Source organism: Eleutherodactylus coqui, chromosome 10, assembly GCF_035609145.1.
Source record: "Eleutherodactylus coqui strain aEleCoq1 chromosome 10, aEleCoq1.hap1, whole genome shotgun sequence".
NCBI classification, from domain to species: Eukaryota; Metazoa; Chordata; class Amphibia; order Anura; family Eleutherodactylidae; genus Eleutherodactylus; species Eleutherodactylus coqui.
Window position 1 is genome coordinate 41,357,254 of NC_089846.1, and position 19,869 is coordinate 41,377,122.

The 19,869-nt window shown below is 42.4% G+C and overlaps 1 protein-coding gene across 5 annotated transcripts in view; it reads right to left on the reverse strand.

Annotated features, from left to right (window-relative positions):
• Window positions 1-11,124: 11,124 nt before the first annotated feature.
• OGT (O-linked N-acetylglucosamine (GlcNAc) transferase) overlaps window positions 11,125-19,869 on the reverse strand; it is a 32,811-nt gene continuing 24,066 nt past the window's right edge. For 4 of the 5 annotated variants that reach the window (XM_066580846.1, XM_066580844.1, XM_066580847.1 and 1 more), the window contains 16 exons: window positions 18,797-18,992; window positions 18,501-18,641; window positions 18,317-18,417; window positions 18,083-18,236; window positions 17,879-17,980; window positions 16,423-16,602; window positions 16,123-16,281; window positions 15,912-16,001; window positions 15,672-15,797; window positions 15,128-15,298; window positions 14,656-14,772; window positions 13,773-13,940; window positions 13,468-13,620; window positions 12,808-13,060; window positions 12,467-12,590; window positions 11,125-12,271 (listed from right to left, as the gene is read on the reverse strand). In XM_066580846.1, coding sequence (XP_066436943.1) covers window positions 12,097-12,271; window positions 12,467-12,590; window positions 12,808-13,060; window positions 13,468-13,620; window positions 13,773-13,940; window positions 14,656-14,772; window positions 15,128-15,298; window positions 15,672-15,797; window positions 15,912-16,001; window positions 16,123-16,281; window positions 16,423-16,602; window positions 17,879-17,980; window positions 18,083-18,236; window positions 18,317-18,417; window positions 18,501-18,641; window positions 18,797-18,992 — 2,410 coding nt within the window. In that variant the 3' untranslated portion in view covers window positions 11,125-12,096. The remainder of the gene's footprint in view (window positions 12,272-12,466; window positions 12,591-12,807; window positions 13,061-13,467; window positions 13,621-13,772; window positions 13,941-14,655; window positions 14,773-15,127; window positions 15,299-15,671; window positions 15,798-15,911; window positions 16,002-16,122; window positions 16,282-16,422; window positions 16,603-17,878; window positions 17,981-18,082; window positions 18,237-18,316; window positions 18,418-18,500; window positions 18,642-18,796; window positions 18,993-19,869) is intronic. The other variant, XM_066580845.1, reaches the window with a different exon arrangement.

Here is a 19,869-nt window from a genome sequence, read left to right on the forward strand (position 1 = left end):
GGTTTGCCATTTCTCTAGGTGTTACTTGGGTCGTTTGTCTCTATTCCCTCAGTGGTTCACTTGTCAATGGTTTTGCTCTCTTGTGTGGTACATTGATTTTACCCTGGTGTTTGTGGAACGTTGTCTGTCCTATGGCATTCCGTCAGCCATTATATAAGGCTGCTTGTGGGTGTGGTTGTTGGGGAATATTGTCTCAGTCTTGGTGGGGTGGGGTCATTGGAGGTCTGTTGCTGAGCAAAGTGGTGTTTTTGTTGTTTAATTCTGCTGTAATGCAAAGTGATGCTTTTGTTATCCGTTTGTGTTTTCTCTTTATAGGCGCTCAAGTCAGTGGTCGAGGCCCGAGACGGGGGGCCACCTGTATCGAGTTGATAACCTCGCTTTTAGGCAGGGCTGTTCTTCTCCTTGAGGTCTGGGTAGGTTATTCCTTTTATTTTGATTATATTCACTCAGTTCCGCGGTGTGAATACAACCTTACGCTCGTCCTGGACGTGGTGCGTCTTACATAAAGGGCGCACGTGACGGCAGTGTTTTCTACTAGTCTGGCACCAGTATTTTCTGTGTTTCTTGATTGTTGAAAAACTGCAGAAACATTATGATGGTGAGCTGATATGGAAGCATATTATCCTCCATTTCTGTAATATCTGTGCAAATATCAGATGAATCATATTCTTTGGAGCTAACATGATTAGACGGCTTGTTAGATTGTTTCTTGTTCTTTAGGATAGATTTATTGGGAGCCAAAGTCGGTCTAGACCGGCACCAGGTGTACAGAGTCAGTGGCATAGTCCTTTACATCCCGACTTAAGTTGGATCGTTTTGCCTGCGTAATAGAATCTTCTAATTTACTTAAACTTTTCCTTACATTTTCTGGTGAAGTGTGTAATATCCGAATGAGTGCAAAGAATCTTACAACGGCATAATTGTTTCATCCAAAGACTTCCATTTTTGTTGTTCACATTGTACTATTAACTCCAATAACGGTATAGAAGCTTGTGGTAAAATATTATTCCATTCTCCAACTGCGTTAGATTACAGGAGCGTAATAAAACAATCAGTGACTGACTAGGTGGTACAAGTCACCGGAGTACAAGCTTTCTGACTCAAACCTGTGTTGGCGTTGTGGCAGCCATGTTTGCTCACACTCTCATTGTGCACTGCCCCGTCATCATCCCTTTTTGGCAGCAGCTGGAACAGGTTATTAGGCGCCTCACTGGTGACTCCTTCAACTTTACCACTGTTATTGAAACCTTCAATAGGTTAGCGGCTGCAAAGTCCCCGATTCCCCTCATGTGGTTACAATAAACTTCGCTCTTAGTGAACCAATGGCTCTTGAAAGTAAATAAGATACGCAGATTTGAAAAAGTCACCAGTTGGGCAAATAGAACCAATGAAAATTTTAGGAAAACCTGGGATCCCTGGTTGCGATGTAACCGTCATCAGTAGGAAAGATCTACTCGACCCTTGACTACCTTAGCTATATAAACCACCTGAGATAATAAGACTGTAAGATGATATATGACACGTATTTCGGAAAAACATGTAACTACTAAGTGATTGTGTTTATCACCCCCCCCCCAACCCTTAATCCTATGCCATCTTTTCATCTTCCTTTTATTTCTTACGTTACCCTAAGCCTCCCCCTCTTATCACTTTAAATTTGACTCTTTCTTATAAGTTAAAGAAAAAAAATATATATGTATATATACCGTACATACTCGAGTATTAGCTAAACCAAGTATAAGCGAGTAAATAAGTTTTACCACAAAAAACCGAGCTATACTCGAATGTATGCTGGGTAAAAAAATAAAACCTCCATACTCACCTCCCAGCCGGCTTGCTGCTGCTTTAGAATTCTCCCGCTGTTCTCTCCCTGCTCAGCTTTCAAATCCCCCGCCGTCAGCACTGTGATTGGATCGAGCTCCGGCCAATCACACCCGGCACTCGATCATTCACAGCCTATCACAGCGGTGACGGCGGAGAATGACAGAACAGAGAGGACAGCAGGTAGGATTCTAGCAGCTTGCCGAACTGCCGCCGAGGACACAGGCGCCAGCTGGGAGGTAAGTATGGAGTTGGGTTTTTTTTTAACCCTTCCCTGACTCGAGTATAAGCTGAGTGGGCTTTTTCAGCCCCCAAAAAAAACTCGGCTTATACTCGAGTATATACGGTATATATTATTCTACTCTCATAAATGGTTCAGCAAAAGCAGACGTTGGAATATTCTTGGTTGGCAATCGTGTGTTTTGCAATAATATATTGTCGTAAATTGGTGGAATCCCACCATGTTTTCAATTGGTGAGACCTGACTTTTTCTAAGTCTCATAGAATGGTAGAAAGAGACGAATCTAGTACATGTATATACGAATCTTGTGCAAACACATCAGTTACCTTATTAAGTATCTTCCTGATTGGCCTCGGGTAAAAAATGTATTCCACAATCAGATCAGACATGGCAGAAAACGTAGATAAACCACAGAGATACAAATTATAAATCCAAACGCAAACTCTCAGGGGTGACAGGAGTATATATACGAGTATAATTGAAGATTTATTGATCAAGACTGATATAAAATACGTAGAAGTAGACATAGCATGATACAAGCACGGAGTATAACACAAAGGAAACATATCATCCACTCACCATCCACAATACAATGCTGGAGAGAAGCGTACCGGGTCATGGAGATGTGCACTCGTTTTCCTGCAGGTATGCATTCTACATATCATTTTTATTGACGACTCACCTCATAAGATTGTTTGCATATATGGCTCTGCTTGCATAAGCTGATATGGGCTAGTAGTACACTTCATACTTTTTGCATAGCTCACAGGTGTCTATGATCTAAGGTCTGGCCTCTATTTGATGTATGCTGTGATCAAAAGCTTCACACTTGCGTTTGCATTGTTTTTTATTGGCGCGCACCCCATTGCTTTTAACATGGATCAATAATTGTTTACTACTTGAACTATCAATTGTTCTAGATACACTCACACAGGTTTTGTAGGAATTCGGCAGGGAAGTTGTTTTAAAAACATCTTTGGAGAACTAGCCACAGATCTGTGGATGTGGGCTTCCTCAAATCCTTCTATCTCTTTATGTAACCCCTGACAGGCTTTACGATGTTGAGATCAGGGCCGTATCATCACTTTCAGGACTCCTTGTCCTTCTTTCAAGGTAGTTGTTAATGACAATGACTCCAAATTTAATCTGTAGTAGGACAACAACCCCAAACATACAGCCAATCAGAGAGCATCAGTTGCTTCAATTTCAATGGAGTGGAGTTCCATTACGGACAGGAATTTAAATAACATAACATGTAATAAGAGCCATACACAAAAAGGTTTTGTTTTTTACAAGGCAAAGGAAAAACTATTTGTTACGAGCCTGCAGAAAGTAAATGTCCGCTGTGGGCTGAGAACTGGGTGCCTTGTCGGTGGAATTGGATAATATGGAGTGGTAAGTCCAGGTTCAATCTCTGCATTGGTGATGCGCGCAAGCGAGCGATATCAACCCCCTGCTCAATGCAGGATTCACTAAATCATCCCAGACAGGTATTTGACCAGCCTGTTTGAAGACTTCCACTGAAGAAGAGCTCACCACTTCCCATGGTAACCTGTTCCACTCATTGATCACCCTCACTGTCAAAGTTTTTTTCTAATATCTGATCTGTGTCTCCTCCCTTTCAGTTTCATCCCATTGCTTCTAGTCTTTACTGTGCAAATGGGAATAGGCCTGATCCCTCTGCAGTGTGAGAACCCTTCAGATATTTATAAACAGCCATTAAATCCTTTCTCCCTTTAACTGTTCCTCATAGGACATGGTTTGTAAGAACCTACCATAAAATCTCTCTCGTCTTGTTCATTGGGGGACACAGCTCTGACCTTGGGTATAGCTTCTGTCACTAGGAGGCAACACTAAGCATGAAATGTGTTAACTCCTCGCACTAGTTATACCCCCCCTGCAAGCATCATGCTAGCTCAGTTTGTATGCAAGCAGTAGGAGCAGCTAGTTGGATATGACAATACTAGATAATAAATAACAATACTCAAGAACTGTAACTTATTCTAACTCTTGTGCGACACACTGAGGACACTCCAACCAAGGAGTATATGTTACAGTCCTAACAACAGAGTGGGTGGGTGCTGTGTCCCCCAATGAACAGGACAAGAAAGACCTTGGGACGTTCTAGAGCAGTACCCAAGGGGGTGGGAAAATTGACCGCGAAAACTCCTGACAAGGACCTTCAGACGAGACACCCGCTGTCCGCCTGAAAATATGATGTCCCCGACGCGGTGACCCTATAGTGCTGTGAAGCGGAGCCAGTGTGAGAAACCCACCTCGGAAAACCAAGGACACAACTTGATTTGCAGAGAGCAGCAGCAGAGAGCCAGAGAGACTGACGAATGCCACCTGAGTGGTAGCGTTGCGAGGTTAGACCAAGTCCACTTGTGACTAGTACATACCGTGGGCTAGCCGCTATTGTAAATAAAAGTCTTCATCAACGCGGATCCTGATACCACATGCCATGAGGTAACATGCAACAGGTCAATAACGACCTTCTTCTGCTGACAAAGAAACTTCTACCCAATAGTGTCTCCTGCTTGAAAGGGAAAACGAGTAGCCAAGGCGAGCCGGTCGTGACGTTAGCACCAGCGACAATGGAGCAGAAACTTCAAAGTGCTGGGGTCCCTCTAGCCATCAACCTAGATGAACAGGCTCCGCTGAAAACCAAACTGTAAACACCCAGCTAAGCAGGCTGCTGATAGCGACAGCCCCATTGTTCAAGGGTCAGTAGAAGCCTCCCAGACAAATGCATGGTAACTACCGCTACCAGAGCGAATGGGAGATGGAGACACAGGGCTCAAAAATACCAGTAGTATCGGCCCGCTGAGACTGTGACAATGGCCCAGCATCCGCCTTCTGCATGAAAGCCATGGTCTTTGAAGAATTCTAGCCCTGGAAATGGCATTTCTCTGACTTGTCAACTAGGGTTGGCTCCTTCCCTAGAGGTCACTGCAACCACATGACTAACCAGTCGTCGTAAAATCTTGCTTTACTGCAAGAGAACAATAGTGTGTGGCTCTCACTGGACCCTTTGTAGAAAGATCTTGAGGCGGGAGAGCCGAGCGCTAAGAATGGAAATCAGTATGCAGATATACCGTTTCATGGTCACCAGCAAGCAAGGGGGAAAAAGCACAGGAGGACCACAGCGTGCCTTTGGATCAGTCCGGTGTAAATGGCCTGGCTCCCTATAAGGCGTATTCCGAAACTGAACCAGATATGTTAAAGGGAAAAAACCTTTTACCACCGGAAGCTCCCGCAACTGCTCTGCCGATGCCATTCTCGTATCTAAAGGGAGGCACGCTGGCCATAGAGCGAGTTGACTCATCAAAACGAGGCACACTGAGATGCATGACGTCCCACTCTGCGGCTTAGTGAAACAGTCTACATCCAGGCTCCAAGATGGACCAGCACCCTACTCCCTGTACCTGCGTAGGAAGGATCTGTGGAGAAGAAATGCTAAAAGAGCGAAGTTGAAGACTGCTCTGATTACAGAGTACTCCTTACGGTCACAGCCTAGGCATCCATAATAGAGGATAATTTGTAGACTGTTCTGCAGGCAAATTAGGGTCAGCAGCGGAGTCCATCTCTATCACAGATGACTTGAGTGACCCACATCCACGTGGACACAGCTGATTGAGCGAGCAGTCCAGTCTTCCTAGAAAACAGTAGATGTCGGTTTAGTTCCGAGACCGCCTCAAGAGGGTGTTTGGACCCATAGTGGTTCGGCGAGTTATAGAGCTGACTGGAGAGGTTCTGGTAGACGGATCTACAGCCCCAGGCTCCCTATCAGAGGGAGGGCCCTGTACTACCACTATACTTGGACAGAACAAGTCGACAATCTTGTACTGTAGTGGGAACGCACATAGTATACGTCTCTGGACGACTGCAACCTGCGTCTTATCCTGCTAGCAGATGGGTAAGGCTCACCCCTTCCGCAGCTATGATGCTGAGCGATGTGTCCGCAGACTTTCTGTGCCGCTACTCTTTTCATATGGAAAGTACCACACGTGTCAGCAAAAATGGAGAATCGCTGACCAGCAGTTCAAACAATGCTGTTCGTAAGACGAGATATTTTCCAGCTGGATGTAATAGGGGGGGGGGGGGGGGGGGGGGGCAGGGAACTGTAGTGTAGCAAGAGCGCACATGTGACTCTGGCCGCCCCTGTCCGCAGTACATCTGGCTGCAGGGAACTGCAGGAGGTGCAACGGGAGCTACCAATAGGCAAGGCTCAACCCGGTGAGGAGCAGACATGAGGGGCGATGAGTCCATGTGCAACTACTTATTCCAGTATAGAAGGTACCGCAGGCCAACGCATAATCACGCTGAGGTTAATTGGGCAGGGAGGAGAGACTATGGCGCCTAGGATTAGGGCCTATAGCGTTCAGGTATGGGAGAGGATAAGCTGTGCAGACGTCCATAGCTTCATCAGCACTACTTCCCACAGGGCGGTGCCCATCACTGGCCGCTTACGACGCACAGAGTGCGTTGCCACATAAAGGCTGCCTGACGGTCACCACCATTGACTAGAACTGCACAGTGGCAATATACAGAAAAGAAGGTGGAGCAAAAATATCAAGCTGCACGGCGTTATCAACACAAGTCGCACGGAGGACCTATGCATGGGCTGCACTGTGGAAAATGGTTCGGGCGCGTAGGATGGGAATGCCATGTGGCAGCAAAAAGCACATGACGCGCCTAGCTAATGCCACACACCAACAAACCTCACATGCTGCACGGAAACTACCATACCTGCCGCTAAACGAAAACTAGGGCGCACGGCAGTGGCAATGGAAACATGGCACGAATCCGCGCCATAAAAACGGATAAATGCCAGACCTCAGCATACATACCCGACAGCACAGGCTGCACAGTGCTATATATCATGTCTGTCTGCAGGAATTGTCGGCTCACCGCCATATTGCCAGTCCAAGGTCATGTAAACCTGTTGCCTGCACATAAAAATATGCCGTCCGGCAGCAAAATAGCCTGGCGGGCAACAAACATGCCGGCCAGGGGCAATACATGGCGGCGGTGTCATACATGCCCCCCGCATGCTAGTTACTGCACAGGTCACACCTTGGGCGACAAGTAGGCCCAAGGAGCCAGGAGCTAGATTCCCTGCCCACCCTTTTAGATACAAGGGGGTGGGGGGGGGGGGGGGGGCTTTACAGACGACCCTTACAAAGGCCAGCCATGGCTGCAACTATTCTGCGGGTCAAGTAGACCCGTAAGCTGCGCCTACATTTTCAGCTGCGCCAGCCGCGGTCCAAGCCAGAGCGGCAGCACCGAGGCTGGCTGCTATGCCCACAGAGATCCCCGACTGCTGCGGGGGCTACTATTATAGACAGAGCACAGCAGAGCAAGAATGCCAGGGCTGCAGACCCGTAGGCCCGAAAAGCCGCAGACTAAATTTTCAGCCGCGCAGGGCGGAGCGGCATCGCTGCCTGCTACGCCTGTGGAGATCTTCGACTACCGGGGGAAGGGGGTTACAAAAAAATGGTCAGGCGGATAAGCATGATTAGGGCCAACCATATCGGCCGCTCGGCAACAGCCCTGTACACGCTGCACAGCGGCATCAACCCAGCCGCCTCATGGCGGTCTTCCCCTAATAAAATAGAGTAGCCGCATGGCGGCAGATAACACAGCCGCCACACTGAGCAATCACACGGCCGTCGCAATGGCGGCAAATGAAAAAGGCCGCAGCCACAGCGACAAAACAAAAAACAGGCAGCGTAATGTCGCAAATCAAAGCAGCAGCTGCTGTGCAATAAAAATAACCTAATTACTTACCTACTCCCAGGTGTCCAGATGCTGGGAGATGCATCCTCAGTTCTAGCAGTGAGCCCAGTCTGCTCGCCGTCGCTTAAGAGAAGATGGGAGTGCTCCAGGACTGGGACACTGGGTGGCGGATCACTTACAATTTTTGAATTGATGTGCCCTCCTCCAAGAAGAAAAAGACAGACACTTGCCGTCTGCCCTACTTGTGGGGAATAGGGAGAGTCCCGCGTCGCTGTTGCCCACATCCATGTAGTCCTAGAGGACCTTGATTGAAGACATCTGCCTCCTACAGACACTAAAAAAAACTGAACCTGCATCTGCCTGCAAGGAGAGTGGGTATAGCTAATGAGAACTTTTTATGCTTAGTGACGCCTCCTAGTGGCAGAAGCTATACCCAAGGTCTTTGCTGTGTCCAATGATACAGACAAGAAAATAGCTTTTTAATGGGTTACAATAACTCTGTGCCGAGCTATCACAATCAAGGTAACGTTTGTCCCATCTCAACGTCCGCTCATTGTTGGACTTTTATGAACGTACAGGTTGTGCTTTACCATTGTTGATAGTAGCTAGATATTTTAACACATTTCTTGTTGCTTTGACAGCTTCATTTGTCTTAAATTGTATTTTTCATATAAAAAGTAATTAAATAAGCTGAACTAAATGAAATTTAGGATAGCAGCCACATTTTTGAAAATGGCTAGAAGAACCAAAAACATTCAAGGGGTTGTTTAGTTGTTAACAACTGATGGCTATCCTCAGGATAGTTCATCAAGTATAGCTCAACAGGGGTCCATCGTCAGGGATCCCCGCCGATCAGCTGTTTTTTGGAGCAGTACCCTCATGCATTTAGTATATTTCTGCAGGAAGCAGACAGCTCCGTTCCAATTACAGTTGCCAGGCTTGGTATTACAGGACAATCCTACATTGAAATGGGAACTGGCCTGCAATACCAAGCTGGGCCACTACATTGAGAATGGAGTTGTCTACTTCCAGCAGAAATCAGCAGTGCATGAGCGCACCAACCCAGGAAACAGCAAACCCCTCAATCAATCAATCCTGAAGTTAGGCCATCAATAGTTTACAAGTGGAAAACCCATTTAAACAGGTAAATACACTATAGAGACAATTATTGTGACTGCAGGTTTTCATGAGGTTAGCATGAAATTTCAGAACAGTGGATGTTTATGCAAAGGGAAAAGTTCTTGGAGACCGACTGCAGCAAGGGAAAAGGCTTACAGATAGAACATTTGTAACCTGGTCATACAAATTTGGAGACCTACTGAAAGAAAAAACTTTTTGGGCTATATCAAAATACTGTAGTGTCTATAAAAGGTGAGTATTTCTTTCATAGTAGCCCTGTATCATTTCCCTCTTAGGATAGACATTTGCTTATCCCAGGCATGCTTGGAATTCAATTATTGTTGATTTTCTACCTACATCTACTGAAGTCTTGTTCCAGGCATCTGCTACTCTTTCAGTGATTGTTAGCAAGAGTTGTTTAGGAACATGAATCCTATGAAAGCAGAATCTGATACACTCTGTATTTGAAAGTTTTATCCTCAGCGTCCATACGGCTAGTTTAATTAAAGCGTTCCTATCTTCTCACAATGAGCTGCCACATGTACTTGAGGAACAGCACCATTACTGGACATTATACGACTTGTATCCTGTATTTTTTACCCCTCTGTAGTTTGTATCTCAGATTTCCAGTTTTCTGTGAGCTGATGGGCAGGGCCTTCTGTTATGCTGCATTCTGTACACTGCACACAGAAAACTGCATTCTACTCCCGGTCTGTAACACACACAGCTATCTATATGGAAGACACTAGAGAATTACTGGGCAGAGATGTGCTTTTAGCTATAAACACAGTAAGGGCTCCTACCCACTTGCGTTTTTTTTTTTGTTTATTTCTTTTTACGCAAATGTCAATGGGACTTTCTAATGTTAAAAACGCAACGCACAAAATCACAAAGCACGAACCTGCGATGCGTTTTTAACATTAGAGAGTCCCACTGACAGTCGCGTTTAAAAAAAATAAAAATATGCAAATGGGTAGGAGCCCTAAGGGCCTGTTAACACTTTATGGCCTCCATCCACGGGTCCCTTTGAGGTTTCATTTTAATGAAAATGACCAAAAAGGAGACCAATAAGTATGCATTTTGGCAGCTTTCATTTTGTTTCCAGCATTTTGCGCCAAAAATAAAGTGAAGAACTGCACCAAGTCATTAATAGTTTTAATTAGTAAAATGAAGATCACTTTGGTCTCCATTTCACCAAGCTTCTATCCTTGTCATTCTTTTAGCTGGATAGAAAAACATCCTCCATGCTGTTGCTACTTTTCTGTATATGATAGAAGAGGAAATCCTGCTCTCCATTACTAAGGCCTCATGTCCACTCGAAAAATACAATCTATGCAGAATCTGCCGCGGATTTCCGCGGTGGATTTGCTTTAAATGGCATTTTTTTTGCATGCAGATATCCGCACACATTGCTATCAATGTGATAGCAATGTTGGCGATCCGCGGCAAAATGGAGCATGCCGGGTTTTTTCTCCTGCGCGTGAAAACCGCAATTCTTTTAAAATGCCATCCGCGGGTGCAAAAATCAATTTAATGGACCGCGGATGGCCAATGATTCCCTATGGGCAAAATCTGCAATTCCATTTAGCTAGTGGACATGAGGCCTAAGTGTGCAGTGTATATGAGACATCATAGCAGGTAGTCCGAGAATACTGATCCTGCATTTTTCCCCAGTATTCACCTACACAAGCTACAAGTTACATTACATTTTTTTGATTTTCATCTCCCCTTCTCAAAAGCCATAGCTTTATTTTTATGTCAACATAGCCATGACAACTTGTTCTTTGCATGGTGAGCTGTAGTTTTCATTCGTAGCATTTTAGGCGCTATATGACTTGCATACTGGCATGACGCAGTGACTCAAGGAGCTGTGTGACACTGCCCAGATGACTCAAGAAAGGGAATTTATATACAGGGGCCCAAAAGAAGAAGAAAAAAAAAGGGCAAAGTTTTTTCTGACACTCCACGTTTGGGCACAGACTTTTGTGCCCTGCATAGAACATGACTGACAGCACTACAGTGCTGGCTGAATAGTGAGAATACTTTGGATGTACTTTAGAGCTTTGGTCTAATCAGCACATTTATGCAAGTATATCTAAGCATGGGTGATTTTGGTCTATTATTTGCGTAGATGAACTGTCAAAAAACAAAACACAAATCTGAAGAGCTGTATGTAACGACAAGAACAAAGTAAAACCATATAAATCTCCACTTACTGTTTACTGAACATGAGAAAAATTCCAACTCATACATATGAATAAAAGTGAACATTATACACCTGAAAAAGCCAACTGGAGTTTATTAAATCAAATAGGCAATGTGCAGAGGCGCATTAACTTAACTAATCTGTTGCGGCACATGCTTATTTTTCCACACAAACAATGCGTTACATACATACGAGGTCAATGAAAATGGATGAAATATTTCCCAATCAAGTTTCTGTATGAGCAACATATCAAGGTGTCCACTGCGTGCAAAGTACAAGTACATACACTGAATATATCTCATGTAGTCTATTAAATACAGAGGGCACTGTATCAGAAATTACAGTTATGTGCGCTTTATACTCCTCCACAAGACAGCAGCACGATTCACTTCAGCTGCACGTCTGACTCGTACAAGTTATACTTAATCAATTGGGTTAATACATGAGGGAGGACAGACTAAGTGTCAAAACCAAGCAGATATCTGAAGGGAGACATTTCATTTATACCAAAAGCACACACAAACAGGCCTGCTTGTAAACAAATGCCAGACATTAAAAGGCTACAAGTGGTTTATAAAACCTATAAAAAGGACTAGAACACCATTAATGATGCTTTGTGATTTTTTTTTTCTTTTCCAACCTGCACAGTTAGCTACAAGATACAAGCTGAGATTAATGTTCTGCGCTAGCAGACGCACACAAATTCATGTTTAAGCGTCCAAACTTGAAATATGCATATTGCGAGACGAAACTAAAATTTTTCCAACAAAGATCTGTCCATGGAGTCATAATGGATGGCGATTTGCAAGATTCCCTGTAAGTTTAGCGAGAGAAAAGGAAGAAAGGAGGAAGAAAAAAAAAAAAACAACAACACAATTGATTTTTATGTTGTGTCTTCACAGCAAGATGAGATCACTGTGTAAACTTAATAGCAACAAATATACAAGCCGCTGAAGGTCACTCCTGGTTACGCAGATTCTGTGGCTTCCACCAGCTTGATGAAATGATCGGGTTTATTACCGGCTGCGTAATGCTCCCACATTTGTAAGTATAATCTCTCCAAATCCATGGTGTACTGTTTGGTATTGAAGAGGGGGCTAGATATCCTCTGTTTCCATACCTTTGCACGGATCTTTTTCAGGCTGCGCAAGAGAAAAAAAAAATAGATAGTGTTATTGGATCTGCACAGCGGGATGTGAAATTATATATGAAAAGATGCATTTGATAACGGTTAGAACTGATTAAAGAGAACAGCACAATGTGCAGGTGAACGGAACCTTCATTCATGATTATTAGCCTGTGCAAGAGGGCTGTACAATCTTGTTCATATTACTTACTATTCTACGTCAGTGCCGAGCTTCACAGCTGTATCTTCATATTCTTGCCTGCTTTTGGCAATTAATTCTGGACATCCAAGACAGGTCAGTTGTGAAGCAGCAACGCGAGATGCAAGGGTATCACCTATAAACAAATACAGAAATGTAAGTCCAACTTGAAAAGTGACATAAGATACTTTAAGTGACTGGAAACAATAAGTCAGTTGACCGAATTCACTTAGTAGGAGCCTTAGATATGGAACTATAAGCTTACAGTCTAATCAATATGATTTTGTCACAAATGTAAAAATACACCATAAACACTACAAAGCAAGAAAATTGTGAGATTGTCCTTTACTTACCTGGCATAGTAACCATAGGAGTTCCTGCCCAAAGAACATCCATTCCAGTGGTGTGTCCATTGCACAACGGTGTATCTAAACAAACGTCAGCCAACTGACCTCTTCGAACGTGTTCTTCCTTAGGTGCAACTGGAGAGAAAATTATTCTGGACTGTGGCAGCCCCATGTTTTGGGCATACTGTTGGATGTTAGGCTCTCCTACTGCAGGGAACCTTAATAGCCACAGAACACTGTTTGGAACGCGCTTTAGGATCTGAAATGGAAGAATATGAAAACCTTTTAATAAAGTGAGCTCATTTACATGGGGCGATTATCGTTAGGAGTTGTTCAAAACTCTGCGCTCCCGTGGGATTTTGAATGATAGTCATTCCGTGTAAATGCATTCAGAAACGGAACAACTGAGCGAGAGTTGTTCAGTTTCTGCAGGCAGAAAACCTGAACGACGAGCTGTTCAGTGTAAACAGCAGTCATTCAGTTCTGACCAACTGTCTGCTTACAGTGAAAGGAGGTGGGCAGGTGGAGAACACCCCCTGGCCACCCTGCCTCCATGCTGGCTGTGCTCTGAGTGATACCCGCTCCTCTGTAACAGCACAGGAGCGAGCTTCACTGGGGCACTCTGTCAGGGCTTAAGCCTTGCTTTTAATAGAGTCAACTACTTACATTTGCCCACATCTGCAGTGTGGGAGGGTCAATCTTGTAAAGCTGATTGAAGTTACAATACACCACGGCATCTTCTGGCAGGCCATACTGTGAGCGCGTGGTAACAATGATGGTACGAGGAACCTCTTCACCTGTGGCTGCTTTATTATTAATCTGGAGAAGGGGAAAGGGGGAAAGAAAAGTTTTCAGAGTCTTAACACACATATCATGGTTTTATATGTGCACAACACAAGAAGAAACTCCTTTCAAAAAAATAAATAATCATTTTACAGACTACTTAGAACCTAGTAGTAGTTTGCACATACCTGTGTTGTGGCCAGGCCGTTGCTGATATTAAATCCATTAATTGTTATCTGGATTTGTCCTCTATTGATCATTTCAATGATGGCTTCTGCGATGGTGTTCATGGGGATAACTGGCATGTTTAATGCTGAGTTACTATCAGCACTGTCTCCACTCTCTGGACCTTTCATCTGCAAAAGCAAATTCAGGTAAAATGTTTAAATGTGGACAGATAGAAAAATAGCAAAAATAGGTAATGGTAAATTTAAAAATGCTAAGCGATTATGAATAATCAAAAAAATAAATAAATGGAGTACCATTCAAAAGTAGTCCTTGAGGCGGACAAAAGAAAAAAAAATTAATTACTGCACCACGATAGTGCCACCTAGTGGATCCAGCAATAGAAGGCCTCACATACTCCTACAACACATTTATATTAGAGCATCACTTGAAGTCCTCTATTAGTATATTTGTGTGGGGAAAAACATACAAAAACTCTATGCAAATGTTGTCCTTGGTGGGATTTGTACCAAGGAATCAAGGCAACAGCAATAACCACTGAGCCACCATGTTGCTTTCAACAATGATTGCTCTCTACCCCCCCTCCCCCAAGGAGAGAGTACTAAAAATCTGTTTACTGTTTCAACAGGGTATAACAGCAGTAAAAACTAGGCAATGCATCTTAAGGAAAAAGCCAAACTACAGTGAAACCTCTTATGACAACCTCTATTGCACTGAAAAGTGGTCTTCTAGAGGGGTGACCCTCTCAAAGAATTCAGTAAATAGGCATAGCATATTGTCACACACAGTCTGTCACCGGAACTCTGGTGTGGATAAGGGGTGGTCATCCTAAAGGTGGTCTTTTGAATTTTTTTTTTTTTTAAACATTGAAACAGGAGTTCCCACCTTTACAATTTTGACATCAGGGAGAGTTTCCAAAAATGCCTTTAACTCTATCCCATTTAGAACTATTCTGTTGTCGTAGATATGGCCATTGGATTTGAAGTCTATCACTGCCTTCTTCTGTAAGAAATAAAAATGATTAGTGAAATTGCTGTAAGAAACCAAAAAAAAGGAAATCAAAATAGGTTATTGCTTTTAGCTTAAAAAGGAGAAGATGATGATCAGCTTGACAACACATTGTTACAGATCAGGACCTCAACCGTGATTGTATTACTAAAGTAATCCAGGATAACAAGTAAAAAAAGGACAGGGCTTTTTTTAGCAGGTTTTTGACTGGTGTCAAAAGCTATACATCAATGTAATTTACAACACTGATACCACAGAGAATTAACACATTATCAGCTTTTTAAATGCAAAAGAATAACCTTGTAAGACAATTCTAGAACATACAGTGTAAGCTACAACAATATTGTACCTTTAGATGAGGAAACATGTTAGCATGGTCACCAATGAAGAAAGTGTGGGGCATATATGCCATTTTTTCAGAGTACTGTTCGGCAACATCAGTTGGAGAGGTTTCTTTGTCCGTGATGATATAATCCATGAATGGCGCCCCACTGGTTCCAGGATATCCCAGCCACATTGCCTTAAAATATCAATACAACTTAAAAATGTTTATTGTGGTCCTAAATAAGTCGAAAGCAGTAACATTTCAGTTTCTACCTTTATTATATTTAACAGACCAAGTAAGAACATGATATATCAATATAATTCTGCCTAGCTGGGATGAAAAAACTAGAATTCTCAAAAATGAGCATTAGCACATGGAAAATTAAAATAAGGATACAAGCATCAGGTGTACATGAAACCTATTCTATTTATCAAGATTTAGTAATACAGAAGACAGAGAACTACCTGACCTAAGAGGGTATCAAATGGTAGAATATATGCAATTACAGATAATTGTATTTAGATGTATTAAAAAAAAAAACCCTAATTGTACTAAACAGCTAACACACCTGAATTGGGGCTGCTTTCAGTGCAAACAGCTCATTTCGTGCTCCTTTGGTGTAGCCATTCATATTAATTAGAATGTGGACTCCATCCTGATGTATACGATCAGCAGCTTTTCCATTACAAGGTATCTACAAAATACATGTTTAAATTTGAAAAAATAATTCAAAGCAAAAACAGATAAAATGTGTCCAAATCACAAAAATAACTACGTATTTTACACACAGAGTAAAAAGAATTCTCACCTGGGACAAGTCAACAAAGTGGTTTGCTTCTGCCATAACTTTCACACGGAAGTTTGTACCATCATCAGGACTAAGAGCATAACAGAAGACCTGGGGAAAATAAAACACAGTTTATCTGAAGTGCTTCTACTTTAATAAAGCAACCCACATGGCCAAAAACAAAATAAACCTGTATGTGAATAACAGACAGAAATGTTGCACGTCGTCTTACCTCAAACTTATCTGAAAGATGCATGCCAGGTATAGACTGCATCAAGTGAGAGGTGGGGTGATTTCCAAAATCTGAGCTCACGTAACCCACCCTTAGTCTTCCATCACTGGCTTTCAAATCCTTTGGATGTTCATAAAGTGGCTTGTGAAGAACATTGATCTGCAGGAAAACCCCATTATATAAATCAATTATTACACGTAACTGATAGTCATGGTTATCTATCTCATGTTTAATTCTTGCATTCACACTCTTTTTGTTGTTGAGATCTCAAATTTCTGCACACAATGCTGCAGGTCTTACCTTGTCTAAACACAGATTTCCATGCCTTTCAGCAATAGCTTTCCTAAAAGCATGAGACAATGGATACAGCATACTGTGATGTGGATGCACAGAAGGAAGTCTGTTCTTCTCGAGCTGATCTGCAACTATACTGACTAGTTTCTTCATCCGTTCATCATAATCAGTCCAATCACAGACAATCTGAAAAAATGGAGTAAAAAAATAAAACAAAACAAAAATATAATTGGTTAAAAGATATTTGAGATGTATAAATTTAGACAGCCATCATATACATCACAAATGTTGTTCCAGATATGCTAATCAAAACTAAGTAGTCACATTTTTTTCCCTCCCTCAAACCTGGAATTGCTTAATCTAAAAATTACATTTTGAGAGAAAAAAACCCAACTTCATTTAACCATTTTCCCTTCATGTCTAAAGGGCTGTACATAAATTATATCCTACTCAAAAAGTCAAAGGAACACTTAAATCGCATCAAATCTGAAACAAAAGATTTGAGCTTAAAATCTTTGCTGATCTAAAATTGTGTAATTTGTTGCGATTTAAGTATCAACAGTCAATGGAAATCAAAATGATCAACACACAAAATCAATTTGTGTGAAGTTCATCTTGGCAACCCATGTGACTCTGTAGTAGCATGTGTATGCTATAAGGCTTTGTTAAGCTGAAACACGTAAGCAATTTTATATTATTGCGCTTTGACAGTTAAGGCTATGACTTAACAGTCCTGGACCTTGCAACCTTTTGTTTTCATATGACCCCCAACGTGCCTGTATGCGCTCCCAGCATCAGGGCATTGCTCCTGATGAGATTGTGTGTCCAGGGTGATCTCCTCCTGGACCTGGGGATCAGGGCATCAGTGAGCTCCAGGACACATTGTGGCAACACTTGGTGGCATTGAATGCGTTGATACAGAATGTTCCAGAGTTCTCAATTGCATTCAGGTCTGGAAACTGTGAGGGCCAATAAATGGCAACAATGCTTTGGAATTCAGGAAGTGCCTACACACTATGCACATGAGGCCGGGAATTGCCCTTCACCTCACAAAGTCCATTTGGGACTGTATGAGGTGAAGTACATTTTGTAGGGCTCTGTTTAACTGGACAGATTGAAATTCTTGAAGTTTAAAGGACTTCGGATGATATTGTAAAGCTTAAGTGCTACCTCTATTGTATTTTTTAGATATATATTTTCTCATTTTTTTCTCTATTAGAAAATCTGCCACTCCAGGATCATCATGCTGACTCTTCCCAAAGAAAGGAAAATTAGACCATTCAAAATTAAAAGAGGTTTCCAAAAACGTGTCAAAATACATATCAGCAGTGGTTCAGCCACTGACATCACTTGGTCAATGGGCTGACCATATAGTTGTGGGTGCATGTTCACAGTCATTTTCCATGGAAACAAAAACACAGGCATTTACCCTTTTACTTCAATTGAAAAAGCTCTCTCTTACCTGAAGACAGTGTGCCAGGTTGCAATATGCATCTGGAAAATCCGGCTTAAGCTTTAGAGCAGTCCTGTATGAAGCAATTGCCTCAGGGATATTACCAGAGTCCTAAGGATGGAGGAGACACATTTACATGGAATAAGCTGAACACTTGTCGAGTTGTTTTCAATAGCGTAAGACAACTAAGCACTGGTTCATATTCATATCTACCTTATGAATGGATGCAAGGTTACTATGAGCATCAGCAAATGCTGGATTGATCTGAATTGCTCTAGTATAGCACTGCAATGCTCCTTGCACATCTTGCATCTCCTTCAATGTGTTACCCATGTTTGAATAAGCATCAGCAAATGTTGGACTGATTCTGAAAAGCAAATTAACCCTTTAAGAAATCATGCATGCACACAAGGTTTTTACTGATTTTATCATACAAGCCTGCATTACCGAATGGCTTCTTTATAATGCATTAGAGCTTCTTGAAGCTTTCCTTGTTGTTGCAGAACACTGGCCAGATTGGAATGAGCTGCTGCAAACTCTGGGAAGACCTGAAAATAATAGTGTTTTTTTAGAAATCAAATCTTAAAACAGTAAAATATGAAGACTATCCAAAAACCTGCTAAGTATCTACCTCAAGAGCTTTTCGATACAGACGCACAGCCTCTTCGATATTTCCTTGTTCTCGCTTAATGTTGGCAAGGTTATTCAGAGAATCAGCATGAGTTGGACAGAGGCGAAGAGCCGTGTTGTAGCATTCCTCAGCATCAACCACCTTTAAAAAATGGAAACGCAAATCAATGTTAATACAAGGCAGAATTTGGTATGTCACAAAAAGCTTAATAGGATATTAGTAGCCAAGTCAGTTTGCATAAATTCTAACCTATATTTTAAGATGCTGCATTCATAAATAGTTCAGTTTCTACTTACACTGCCTTTTTCCTTGAGAGCATTGGCAAGGTTACAGTAGGCATCAGGGAAGTGCGGTTGAAGTTCTATAGCCCTTCGGTAAGTGTCAATGGCAAGATCAATAAGCCCTTGTTCATAGTAGACACACGCCAAATTTCCATGAACCACAGCATGATTTGGGCTGAGGCTAAGAGCTCGTAAATACGCTGCCACAGCTCTACAAGACAAGCAGAAGACAAAATGTTGTTAGCCAAAAAAGAAAAAAAAAATCTATGTGATGTTAAATATTCTTACATAAAAAGACAAAAAGGTATTTATAGAGGTGATACCTTTACTGGCTAACCAGAAAAATTATATTTGCAAGCTTCTGGAGCACAGAGGACCCTTCATCAGGCGGGATTAAAAATGAAGTGCTTTTCTCTCAGTTCTTTATTTGTGAACTGTAGCCATGTAAACAAAGCCTGGCGGGAAGGACCCGAGGGGTGGGGGGAATGAAACTGGCAAGTATTACTTCTATTTAAGAATGTTTCCTGCATTTGCCAATAATATATTGGACAACCCCCTTAAGAAGGGGTATTCCAGGATGTTTGCCAATTAGCTGTTTGAAGAGACTATGGTGCCCGTGTGAGAACTGCTGCTTCTTCTCAGAACAGTGACGTTTCATTCATTCATCATGTGGTTCGAGAACATCTCAGTCCCACTCAAATGGATGGGATTGACCCGCTATACCAGGCGCCGCTATGAAATGTACAGCACTGTGTTGGTATGCAGTCAAGAAGCCACAGCGCTTGGCCTCTTCAAATAGTTGATTGGCTAGGCTTCCAACCTGTGGACCTCTGATTAAATAACGGAGTCCTGGAAAATCCCTTTAAAGCAACTATTACTGCATATGACGTCAGAGCTAAAAAGGGTTTCTACTGTACAGGTGTCAAAGGTATAAAGCAAATCAGTAAAATAAAGACATATGTGGGTGGCTGGATTAAAAACAGACACCATAAGTTTAATAACCAAACTCTAATGTCTTCAGTAAGGGAGCATTCATACTGCGTTTTGTGTGTATGGTAAATGTATCCGTTTTTATGCTGTTAAAAGTA